Raw genomic sequence first — 13,271 nt, 5'->3', positions numbered from 1 at the left:
TTGTGGCTCAACTGTTGGGACATTTCTCTGCTCTAGTCACTGAGATGTACCTTTTCACTTAACTTCAACCACATCTTTATATTCGTAGACCAAATCTTTTATTTCATCAATTTGTTTGCTTCTTCTTTCCTTTGGGTTGCCTCTTTTCACCTTTGGTTTCAATTCTTTTGCAACATGACTAATTTTTCCAAGTGTTACAACTATTTCCCTTTGATTTGTTTGAATTCAATGAAATTTTCATTGACCACTTCCAAGGCTGGTAAGAGCCCATATTTTTATCTTTTTTTCTTCTTATATGCATCCATCCCCATTGGACGAGCACTAAATTTTACAAATCTGGAGTTTCGAGCATCACTTTCATGGGCTCTCTTAAATCCACTGCTTCCAAAACCAGTATTTCCTCATACTTGACTACCATAACGTGGTTGATCACAGACAGCGAGCCATTCCGACATTAAATAAAATGCCCATTCTTATCACTCTAATATTACTCATGCGCCAATATATCATTTTCGACCAATACCTTGCTGCATACACTTAGCGTTGTATGCACCAATTCATTTCTCCAATATTTTAAAACTGTTAGTTGTTAGATTTGGATAGTTAAAAGGATGATTAGTAGAATTTTGGGTGTTAAAAAGTTATTTTTGGGATTCATTTCACTGAAAAAGGGGAAATATATAAACAAGAATTTATTATAGTCTACTAGAAAATATAGTAGAAATAGATAAGTTTTTTTTTGTTTCAAAATTAAATGGAGCAAGTCTCTATTTATAAAATATGAAACATGATAATCTTGGTGTAAAAATATATTTTTTCAAAATTATTTAATGAAATAATTTATCTCAAATAATTCAGACGAAAAACAAATCAGAAATCTCTATAGCCAATAACTTCATGAAAGGTGGTCATTGATGGCTCCACTCTGGCTCCACTTTACCGATTCAACATTGTTAAATTCTTTCAAATATATTTAATATAAGTATGATTCAACTTGTTTTTCAATAGACCATTGTCTTTTCAACTATTGATTTTTTTTATTATTCAATAGCTCATTGTAGATAGTCTAAAATTGAAGTTTGAGTGAGAGTGGACAAAACAAAATGGACACGTGAGCATGGATAAAATAAAGTGGAAAGTGAGTTTGAACATGTGTGTACATCATATTGTGGATAAGTGAATCTGCATATCTAATTATATAAAAAGATGTTTGCTCCCTCCTGGTGCTACCACGTCACTAATTCGTGCGTTCTGGGAGCGACACCTGTCGGCTTTAACAAAACTCACCGTTTCATTTATTTAGGTTTATAATTTGTTTGTGTTTTTTCTTATATTCGATGTCTGCTTTTTGTTTTATAAAGCCCATTCGTCGTCTCTAACATCGGAACTTCCGGATCCGTCGTTGTCGCTCTCAAGATTAACCGCTGACTTTATTCACCGATTTTTAGATTTGATTCATTGTCTCTGATCTAGGATCCACACAGAACAATCCACCTTAGATGCAGAGCTTGACAGATGTTGGTGATGCCCTCACGCTCTCAAGGTCCTTTCTTTTATCCATTATATAAAAAGATGTTTGCTCTCTCCTAGTGCTGCCACGTCACTAAGTCGTGCGTTCTGGGAGCGACACCTGTCCGCTTTAACAAAACTCACCATTTCATTTGTTTAGGTTTATAATTTGTTTGGGCTTTTGCTTATATTCGATGTCTGGTTTTTGTTTTATAAAGCCCATTCGTCGTCTCTAACTTCGGAACTTCCAGATCCGTCGTTGTCGCTCTCAAGATTAACCGCTGACTTTATTCACCGATTTTTGGATTTGATTCATTGTCTCTGATCTAGGATCCACACAGAACAATCCACCTTAGATGCAGAGCTTGACAGATCTTGGTGATGTCCTCATGCTCTCAAGGTCCTTTATTTTATCGAATATTTTTTTTTTCTATTTAGAATTTGTCTTCATGTGTATGTTTGTTTCTCCAAATGAATTGCAAAAACTTTTCTTTCCTTTTTGGTTTCGATGAAATAAAATATTAGAAGAAAAGCTGGTAAAGGTTCAATTTTGAGAGACCTCGAAAATCTGTGTTGGTGTTATCCAATAACATCGGTTGCTTGAACTAAAGAAAATGTAGTGGGAACCTTGATTGAATGCCATATTATGAACTGCTACTTCGTCGCCTCAAGGTGGACGGGAAGCTTAACCATGAAGGTTTCGTAGAACCGTTTATACATTCTGAACTTCAAGGGAAAACAAAATTGTATGATAAGGGTTCTTACTTTCTTAGATCCATTTCTCTTAGTGTCAATGTTTGTTTCTCCAAATGAATTGCAAGAACTTTTTCTTTCCGTTTCGTTTTTTGTCTATATTACTTGGTATTTACTTTATACGACATTTGTAAATATATATAGAGACTACATCGTAATGTTCTTTTCCTCTTTGGAAATGTGTCAACTTTTTTATGCAGTTAATAATCCGAAAATATCTGGTACAACATTCAACGAGGCACTTCTTAGCCTATTTTATCCTTTAGGTGAACTACAAAGTGTAAGCGTTAAGTAGTGTGAATTGTGCCTACACTTAACATTTGTGTTATTCTTAGCCTATCTGTCTCTGATGGTACTCCTTTCATGTGTTATTCTTCTCTAGGTTTCAATTACCTGACTAATACCACATTGAAATTTATATTGGTCTCAACTGATTTGGATGTCAGAGAAACCAAAGTGAGAATTGTAAGCAGCTTTTCATCTACTCAGATACTACTCATGTTTACATTAAGATAAGCTCTTGCCACACTATTTCATGCTCTTTCAATGTCGATTAAGAAGAAGGCTGAGGTTCTTAAAGTTCTTTCTATGAACTTTAACATGGTATCAAGCACATGGGTTGGTTGCTGAGGTTCACAACAAGACAATCTCGGTAAGAGTTATTCAATACTGAAAACTAATTGTCTCTTATGGAGTTTGACTATTTAGTGGTGGATATTGATTGGATTTTTAATTAAGCAGGAAGCAACATAGGTTATGGGGGTCAGTTGAAAGCAAAGAAGAAACTATTGTAGAAACATAGGAAATAAGAAAAGCCAAAAGCTAAAGCCTGAAGACTATACCAATGTGGAATATAACTGGAGTTCCTATGGTTGTGAAGAAATGGACGCCTAAGGTAGAAGAGGCTAAGCAGGAGGAGGAAGCTATACCAATGTGGGTGCATTTAAGAAAGATTCCTCTGAACACGTTCTCTTGGGAGGCTCTAAGCTTCATGACGAGTACTTTGGAGTTTCCTGTTCGTCTTCACCCAGAGACAATGTCTTGTTCAAAATTTGAAGAAGCGAAAGTGTTTGTGAATGTTGATATTTTGAAGACGTTGCCTAAGGAGGTTGATTTCACAATGGGAGGGAAGGAGTTCACTGCTGAATTTTATTACACATGGTTACCTTCTCGATGTAACTTGTGCGAGAAATGGGGACATACAGACAAGGTTTGTGTGAGGAAGAAAAGAGATAAGAAGATAGAGGGGAAGGAAACTGGTGAGAAGAATTGTGATAAAGTGGGAAGTGAAGCTATAGTAGGGTTGAGGGAGAAAGATAGTAAACAGGAGGAAGAGTTACAGAACCGGGAGGTAGTCATTTCGGAGGATGATTCTATTGGAGAAGTTAATAAGGCTGAAATGGTAGGCACTGGGGAAAAACAGGTGAGAGGTAGTGGTTGGTCACTTGTCTCACCAGATAAAATAGGGAGAGTGCAAAATTCTCTGCAGAGAGATGCTGGTGAAGTCTAAATCTCGGCGTCGAAGTATTATGTTCTTTCAATAGATGAAGTTGAGGAGTGTGAACTAGAAGAATCACAGGAAGTGGAGAGTGAGGAACATGAGGAAGCGGAGAATACAAATATACTGGAAGGAGAGTTGTTGGAGGATGAGATCCTGGAAGAGAAAAACAAGGTAGTAAAACTAAGAGGTGGAAGAAGAGCTCAGAAGACCAAGGCTTATGAGGTTCAGCCGAAGAGTAAAAGGTCTTCTCAGTGAAATCTTAAAAAATGACGTGCTTTTTCTGGAATGTTCGTGGATTCAATAAAGATTTGAAGCATTCCATAGTAAAAGAGTGGGTAAATATAATAAGGAGTTGAAGTTTGGTTGTATATTGAAAACTAGAGTTAAGGAAGGGAAAGCATGGAAGATTTTAAGAGGAGTACTGTTTGGAGATTGGTCATCAATAACAAATTATGAAGATAGCCAAGGAGGAAGAATATGGTTATTATGAAGAGATACGATTCATATGACGCCTGTATATAAATCTGATCAGATAGTCATTTGTTTGGTGGAGATGAAAGGAGAAGAAGAGTTCTATTGCTGATGTATATATGTAAGTAATCAAGTAGAGGGTGGGAAGGAATTGTGGGAGGATCTTGTGCATCATCATAGTTCTCCTAGCTTCAAAAATAAAGCTTGGATGATCATGGGAGACTTTAATGAAATTCTTGATGGAGCTGAGAGTTCGAGGTTTGATAACATGAGTAGGATCTCGTGTGGAATGAGAGACTTTCAGAGTTTGGTTCTTCAGTGTCAGCTCTCTGACATTATCAAGCGCCACAGTTTACATGGAGTAATAAGAGGGAGGATGGAGTAATTTGCAAGAAGCTGGACAGGGTATTACTAAATGAAGAGGGTCTGCAAAGATTTAGTAATGCTTATGCAGTTTTTGAAGCAGGGGGATGTCGGATCACATGAGGTGCAAAGTTCAACTGTTTCCTCCGAGTGAGAAAGTCAAAAGACCCTTCAAGTATATCAATGTGATAGGTAGCCTGCCTGACTTTCTTCCTATGGTCCAGAGGTATTGGGATACAACGGAAAGACTGTTTCACTCTACCTCGGCGTTGTTCAGATTCACAAAGAAGTTAAAGCATTTGAAGCCGTTGATTCGTGAGTTAGGAAGAGATAAGATGGGTAACTTAACAATTCGAGCAAAAGAGGCGTATGATCTGCTATGTGTGAAGCAGAGTAACACACTAGCAAATCCGAGCGAAGCAGCTGTCAAATAGGAGGCATAAGCATATGGTAAATGCCTACATGTGGCAAGTCTGGAAGAAGAATACTTAAAGCAGAAAGCGAAGCTACATTGGCTAGATAGTGGAGATAAGAATAATAAGACGTTTTATCGAGCTATCAAAACCCGGCAAGCTCAGAACATGATCAGGGAGATAAGATGTACAGATGGAAGAGTGGTGACTAAACATTCAGAGATAAAGCAAGAGGCAGAGAACTTTTTTTCAGAATTTCTAAATCACAAGCCAGAGAATTACAAGGGTGCATCTGAGGAGGAGTTACAGGAATTGCTAAAGTTTTGTTGCTCATCTGAGGATTGTAGTATTCTTGAAGCAAAAGTTACTGAAGATGGAATTCGGAAAGTTCTCTTTGCTATGCCGAACAACAAGTCTCCAGGGACAGATGGCTACCCGTGTGAGTTTTTCAAAACAGCTTGGTCGGTTATATCTCAGGATTTCATTGTTGCGGTACAATCAGTCTTCAGATTTGGGTTTTTGCCAAAGGGTGTTAATTCGACAATTCTTGCGTTAGTTCCCAAGAAATTTGATTCGATGGAGATGAAAGATTACCATCCTATTGTATGCTGTAACGTACTCTATAAGGTTGTGTCAAATTTTTTGGCAAATCGACTGAAGAAGCTACTTCCAAGAATCATAACAAAGACTCAGCCGGCTTTTATACAAGGTAGACTTCTCATGGAGAATATGCTGCTTGCATCTGAGCTTGTTAAGGGTTATCACAAGGATGCGGTGTCTTCAAGGTGTGTTATGAAGATTGACATTGCTAAAGCATTCGACTCGGTGCAATGGGAGTTTGTTCTGAAGAGTTTGAGGGTATTGGGTTTCCCGGAGAGGTTTATCCATTGGATTGAGCTATGTATCACAAGCCCATCCTTTTCTGTGCAAGTCAATGGTGATCTAGCTGGTTATTTCCAAAGCTCGAGGGGTCTTCGTCAGGGATGTTCTCTGTCTCCGTATTTGTTTGTTCTCTGTATGAACGTGCTATCTTTAAAAATAGATAGAGCAGTGGCTGATAAGAAGTTCAAACTACATCCGGGATGTAAGAAGCTTTCTATAACACATCTTTGCTTTGCAGATGACTTAATGGTGTTCGTTGAAGTTTCTAAAAAGTCTATAGAGGGAGCCCCTTTCTGTGTTTGATGAGTTTGAAGAGTGGTCAGGGTTACGAATTAGCCTAGAGAAATCTACAATATATATGGCAGGAGTACCGGAGGCAGAGAAAAGGAGTATCTTAACTAACTTCCTGTTTGCTGAGGGTGAACTTCCAGTGAGGTATCTGGGACTCCCCCTTATGACCCAAGTGATGAGGAAGCAAGACTATTTTTCGCTACTGGAAAATATCAGAAGCAGAATAAGCTCTTGGACGTGCAGATCTTGTCGTATGCCGGTAGACTGCAGTTAATAAAACAATTTTTAATGAGTCTAATCAACTTCTGGTTAGTAGTATTTCGTCTCCCAAGTGCTTGTATTAAAGAGGTGGAGCAATTATGTGCAGCATTTCTTTGGACAGGACCAATACTTAAGTCGTCAAATGCCAAAGTAGCGTGGAGAGATGTATGTAGTATGAAGAGTGAAGGTGGTCTGGGATTAAGAGATCTAAAGGAAGTTAATAAGGTATATGGCCTTAAGTTGATATGGAGAATTTTATCGGGTAACTCGCTGTGGGGTAAATGGATCAAAGCAAATTTTCTGAAAGGGAAAAGTTTCTGGGAATTAAGCGTCAATACTCAGAATGGATCTTGGATGTGGCGTAAAATGTTGAAACTTAGAGAAGTTGCAAAGATGTTTCACAAGAAAGAGCTGGGTAATGGAAGACATATATCTTTCTGGTTTGATAACTGGTCGAATAAGGGAGCTCTCTTTGATTTGCTAGGGCCTCGAAGCATTATCGACTTGGGAGTGAGTAGGGTTGCGACTTTGGAGGAAGCTGTGTTAAATACTAGAAGAAGACGCATGACACCGTATGAGTTTACTCATTGAAATAGAGGAGGAGTTGATTATTATTGGGGGAAAGCTAAATCAAGAGAGAAAGGATGTGAGTCTATGGAAAGGGAAATCAGGATTTAAACAGAGATTTTCAACTAGTGAAACTTGGTTGTTGCTCAGAGAGAGTAAGACACAATGCTCTTGGGCTCGGGGTATATGGTTTTCTCAAGCAACTCCAAAGTTTGCATTCATGGTGTGGTTGTCGATAAGAGATAGAATGTCGACCTTAGACAGAGCATCAAGATGGAGCCAGGGACTGGACACTACATGTGTGCTCTGTAAAAATGCTGCAGATACGAGGAGTCACTTATTCTTCGAATGTGATTACTCTGCACAGATATGGGAGTTTATAGCCAAAGGTATTTTACGAGACTCCTATACAGTTATCTGGTCTGAGATCTTGGCTATTCTATTGGATGAGAAAAGAGAAAAGATGAGCCTCTTCTGTATAAGATATGCTTTCCAAGAAGTTCTGTATGCAGTATGGAGAGAGCGTAACAAGCTTATGCATGGTGATAAGTTATTGCCATTACCAGTGATTAAAAGGATGATTGATAAGGGAATCCGCAACAAGATCTCTTTGATGAGAATGAAAGGGATCAAGGGAATGGAGAAGCTGATGCAATTTTGGTTCCTTACTAGAATGTAAAAAGATGATAGCTTTATTAAAATGGGGGGGGGGGGGGGAAATAGCTGCGTATGGAGTCTATTATAAACTAAAAAGGATGCACTTGATGTATTAAGAATTTTTTGATGAATAAATTTAACATTCATTCAAAAAAAAGCCATGAAGACTATGACTGAATGGAATCTGAATCAAATGACAGTGATTGTGGCATAGGAAAAGTTGTTGACATGAGAAGCCACTAATGAAGATGTTAGATCTCGTGGATATGACAATGATTATTAAAACTATTTTTAGTTGATGCTTACATTAATTCTAACAATTTTTCTGCACACAAAAATTGGTTGATATGTTACATGCATATATAATAAACTAGTATTAGTTTACAGAAAAACATTTGGTTTTCACATGTTCAAAGTGTTTTCTCCTCGTAACTATCTTTTACTAAAAATAATAGTTTACATGCATCTAGAGCTTTACTTCTTTTAATAAATGTGCATGATTGATCATCAAAATGTTCAAATTGACACAATTTTCAAATGAAAACTATATTAAGATTGAAAGGGGTTGTTAACCAGATAAAACCTTTTAAGTACAATTAAACTTAATATTAGTTGTACTTAGAAAGTTTTATCCAGCTAACAACCTTTTCAATATTATGTTGTTGTGATTTCTTAAAGAGCTACTTTTATGTTTCCTTGTACGGGTAGACTTTTTACATCCAACAATCCATACATGACAGGCTTTCTAAAAAATGGTTAATCACTAGTGCAATCACATAACTATACTTTAAGAAATATCTTTTGATAAAATAACATATCCATCAACTGATCAAGTAACTGGTATTTATAAATTAAAAAAATGTAGAATATCTAGAGAAGTTGGAGTACAACGACATTAACTTATGGAAGATCTAGAAAAGTCAGAGTACAGATAGTTTGACGTACATATTTACTATGATTTGTATTTAAGCTTCTCAAAATAAGTCAATGTTTTTATATAGTAGGTCGAGTATGCTTTTGGTATCCTTTTATAATATTATATAACTATAATTTGTTCTAATATCAAGTGAAATGAAATAAAATTTCATCTTCAAATATGATTTTTTGTTATCCGACACAAACTGACTCATGAAGACTTTGTAAACCAAGCTGGTAGTTCTGCATCCATATGAACGACAAACGATGGTTGTTTCCTCGCACTGTGTGTGAGACTGTTCGGCCTGGTATTATGTGTTCTAGGTATATGAATGAGGTCTGAATGGTTGAAACATCATTTTAGGAACTTGATATCTTCCAAATAACTTGCAAAGGCTGGCTATTTTTCTGGTTCATAAACCATCTTCACCAATTGAGAACAATCTGTTACAAAACTGACATGATATTGCCTTAAATTTCTCTTACATTCCATTACCTAAATGAGCGCCTCTATTTCCGAATGAAGGGGTGAGAGACTGGCCCTGGTATTGCGTGCTCCCATCAGTTCATGAAAGCCTTCAAGCATGCTATACCAACTGTGTCCCGAATGACTTTCATATTCTTTCCATGATCCATCCGTAAAACATCATCTTCTCGGTATGGAAGGTAAAATTGAGTCTTCTACATCCCTAGATTGGACGACCCTCTGAGTAAGAGTATATTGAGCCTTTGCCCAAAGTAATGATTTTGTCTCTGCCAATTTGAGAGTATCCCTCAGATCAGTATCCAAATTACTAAAAACTTTGTTGTTTCGCCCTCTCCAAGCGTAGCATAAAACCTAAGCAAGTTTATGGTTTTCCATATGCAGAGAAACTATCCAAAACAGATGATTCATATTTGTAAAGAATGATTGAACCGGAAAAATATATTGATTCGATGGGATCTATGAAAGTGCCCAAACTTGCACCGCTGGAGGACATTTAAAAAACACATGATTTATTGTTTCTTCAATAGCTCTATGTCTGACACAATATATATCACATTGAATCTGTCTCGCTCTCAAGTTTTTCTTAACCGCTATATATACATTCTGATACTAGTTGCCAAAGGAAGTGTTTTATTTTTGGGGAGTAACGTACTTTCCAACAAAAAGCCTTCAGTGCACTTTTTCTCTGTCGGGAAAAAATCGTTCCACTTGATATCCATATTTCACAGTGTATTTCCCATTATTGGTAAAATGACATCCATCACAGTATGTTATACGAGTCAAGCTCAATAGTATACTTTCAATAATATTCACATCCTAGGGATCTACCAAAGACAGAATTGTCTGGTATTCCATGTTCGTGAAGTTACGTTGATGAAAGAATCCACTGAGGTCAGAGTAAAGGTTATGTTGATTTCTATTTAAATATAATATATGGTTAAATCAGAGTATTTCATGTCAACTTGATATTAACTTACAAGTTATACTTAATTTTTTCAACAAATCTACCTAATCATCATTTTTATATGTAATTTAGACTAAAAATGTAAGTGATATCCTTTTATAAAATTACACAACCTTCAATTATTCAAAACACATACCTGGTAAAAATAAACATTGTTATATATAAAATCTAATATTGACTTCATTTTTTTAAACAAATTGAGCCAATTCGGCACAATGAGTTAATTCAAACTCAACAAAACAATTTATAATATCATTACTATCATCAAACCTTTTGGCTTTCACAGCCAGCTCCTCTCTCTCCTTTAACTGCTTCCAGTCTTTATCAAATAGACACAAATTTGATTTTATAAGTACTAAGATCACATGAAGTACGAAAGAAAATTACTTAGAGATTAGAAAAAATATCGAAATGAGCAGAAAAATAGGATGACTACATACATATTAAGGACAACATCTTCATCTTTTTATAAATACTGTTTAGTTTTAATTTTTGATAATGATATAATTTTATATCAATTTTTTTATTAATTTTATAGTTGATTAATATATTTAACCAAAAGAAATAGATTGAAAAATATATCTAAGGTTAAATTTTTTAAAATATACATATATATATATATATTCTTAAATATAATTTAAAATAAAGAAAACAGTATTTTTATCTTAATTTTATGTTTAATTAAATTAAATTTATATTAAAATATTGGTAAAAATTAATAAAATCTAAAATGTTAATAAAATTTATTTTTAAATATGATTTAAATTTTTAAAAATTATTACTGCACATAGTGCTAAAAACACCTAGTTATAAATGAAATATGAGATAAATAAATAACTAAAATATTATATAAATATTACTAGTCTGCTATAAGCAAAGCCAACTACAAGTAATATGCTACCCTGTAATACTTGTAACCACACGCCAACCACTATGCTACTGAGAATTTACTGTCCATATATATGTGGCTGGTTATTATCTTAATATTTGGCAGCCGGAAGAAAGAGAAATGATTAAATGGTAAATAACCACAATTATACTCAGTTTCAAATAAGACTTGAGCATTTGTTTACATGATTTTCTGCAATAGTAAAAGCATTTTACACGCCAATTGCTCTATTTTCTATGGGCATTTTAGATTTATGTAAGCCCATCTAGTCTTATAAGAGCCCATCAAAGAGAAACCAAACGAAACGAAAAGCTTTTCCTCTTTCACTGCGTCTTTCTCTATACACACTCTTTTGACGAACAAAGACGAAGAAGCAAAGATGTTCAGGAACCAGTACGACACAGACGTGACAACATGGAGTCCCACCGGTCGTCTTTTCCAAGTAGAGTACGCCATGGAAGCCGTCAAGCAAGGCTCCGCCGCAATCGGGCTCAGATCTCGCTCCCACGTCGTCCTCGCCTCCGTCAATAAAGCCCAGTCGGAGCTCTCTTCTCACCAAAGGAAGATCTTCAAAGTAGACGACCACATCGGTGTCGCCATCGCTGGTCTCACCGCCGATGGCCGTGTGCTCTCGCGTTACATGAGATCTGAATCCATCAATCACTCTTTCACCTATGAGTCTCCTCTTCCCGTTGGCCGTCTCGTCGTTCGTCTTGCTGATAAGGCTCAGGTTTACTCCTTTCCCTCCTCTCGCCGCTTCTTGAGTTACAAAGATATAGCCTTTTGAGTAGCTTTGTGGTAGTAGGAACACTTTAACGTTTGAAACCTCAAGGTCTTGGGTTCGAATATTTAATTTTACAAAAAAGACATAGCCTTTAGACCAATGTGACCATAGTAGCTTTGTGATAAGAACACTTTAACATTCCAAACCTCAAGGTCTTGGGTTCGAATATTTAATTTTACACAAAATGATTTTAGACTTTAGCGAGAGAATGCTGTAAAAGTTATCAACTTGAGGCACTATAACTGTATAAGAATGTGCCTGCTTTCATACTTTGGTTGTGTTTGTTGCTGTTCGCATCATTTGTTATCTTCAACACTTGGTTTAGAAACTTGTTTCATTTTGTAAGCAAAATTGGATATACTGTTTTCGCTGTTCTCTTTTTGGTTTTTGTGGTTTCAACTTGCGCTACTTTGTGTGTGTTCACTTGTGGTGTGTACTCACCCTCTCTTATGCTTGTCCAGTACGATCTTGTTTTACAATTGCAATAGAACTTTCTGATATATGTTCACTTTGGCGTCTAAGTTAGAGTTCTTAAGTTTAATAATGTATTCACAGCTTCAACAGGTCTAGTTAGCTGCTCTATTGACATTCTTTCTCGGTTGATTTCTGACCATAAGTCTCATATATTAATCTTGTACTTTGAACAAAACTCTGGTATCGTTGATCGTTGAACTTGTTTGTTGATCTTGTGTTTACCCTCTTCATACTTTTTTCTGAGCAGGTATGTACCCAACGGTCATGGAAACGACCTTATGGTGTGGGTTTGCTGGTTGGTGGACTGGACGAGTCTGGAGCCCACCTCTACTACAACTGCCCCAGCGGAAACTACTTTGAGTACCAAGCGTTCGCCATCGGGTCTCGCTCACAAGCTGCGAAAACTTATCTAGAACGAAGATTCGAGAGCTTCAATGAGTCATCAAGAGAAGATCTGATCAAAGATGCTATTTTGGCCATAAGGGAAACTTTGCAAGGGGAGACACTCAAGAGCTCGCTCTGCACCGTTTCTGTTCTAGGAGTCGATGAACCATTCCATTTCTTGGACCAGGAAAGCATACAGAAGGTGATTGATACGTTTGAGAAGGTTCCCGAGGAAGAGGAGGATGGCGGTGAGGCCGAGGCCGAGGCTGCTGCTGCACCTACGGAACAAGGTGGTGCAGGTGATCAAGATGTTGCACCAATGGAAATGTGAGCAAGTGAGAGAGTTTGATCACAAATGACTTTGGAATTATAACTGTGTCCGTCTTTAGCTTCTGAATTTAAAAATCAGTCTGTCCCAAGTACATTTTGCTTTTTACTCAGCGTGAAATCTTTGTTTTTTTTTGAGGTTACAATTTTCAGTAATAGTTTTTACCTAAGCTACACAGCAAACTGAAGCAGGTTTGTTTTGTTTAGAATTTATGCTGGTGCCATCTTATTAGATGTTACGAATCTGTATATCCTTGAGAACTGTCCGGATTATTGATAACCGGTGGTCTGTGGATGGGACAAGGCAACACAGGTCCTGCTCGTTCCACTGTGACCAAATATTGTTTGTCAGCTTCCAGTGATTTGTCTCTGCTATTAG

The 13,271-nt window shown here is 36.7% G+C and overlaps 2 protein-coding genes across 2 annotated transcripts; both read left to right on the top strand.

The window, feature by feature from the left end:
* Positions 1-7,258: 7,258 nt before the first annotated feature.
* Positions 7,259-7,690, top strand: LOC125576875. The gene has a single exon (XM_048737381.1). It carries the CDS (start codon positions 7,259-7,261, stop codon positions 7,688-7,690), a length of 432 nt encoding a protein of 143 aa, XP_048593338.1.
* Positions 7,691-11,219: 3,529 nt separating this feature from the next.
* On the top strand, positions 11,220-13,141 carry LOC106371863 (proteasome subunit alpha type-1-B). The gene is made up of 2 exons (XM_013811962.3): positions 11,220-11,653; positions 12,429-13,141. The coding sequence occupies exons 1-2, from the start codon at positions 11,303-11,305 to the stop codon at positions 12,894-12,896; spliced, it is 819 nt and encodes a 272-aa protein (XP_013667416.2). The 5' UTR covers positions 11,220-11,302; the 3' UTR covers positions 12,897-13,141.
* Positions 13,142-13,271: the final 130 nt, after the last annotated feature.

Source organism: Brassica napus, chromosome A8, assembly GCF_020379485.1.
Source record: "Brassica napus cultivar Da-Ae chromosome A8, Da-Ae, whole genome shotgun sequence".
In the NCBI taxonomy this organism is placed as follows: domain Eukaryota; kingdom Viridiplantae; phylum Streptophyta; class Magnoliopsida; order Brassicales; family Brassicaceae; genus Brassica; species Brassica napus.
This window is presented reverse-complemented; position numbering and strand designations above follow the sequence as displayed.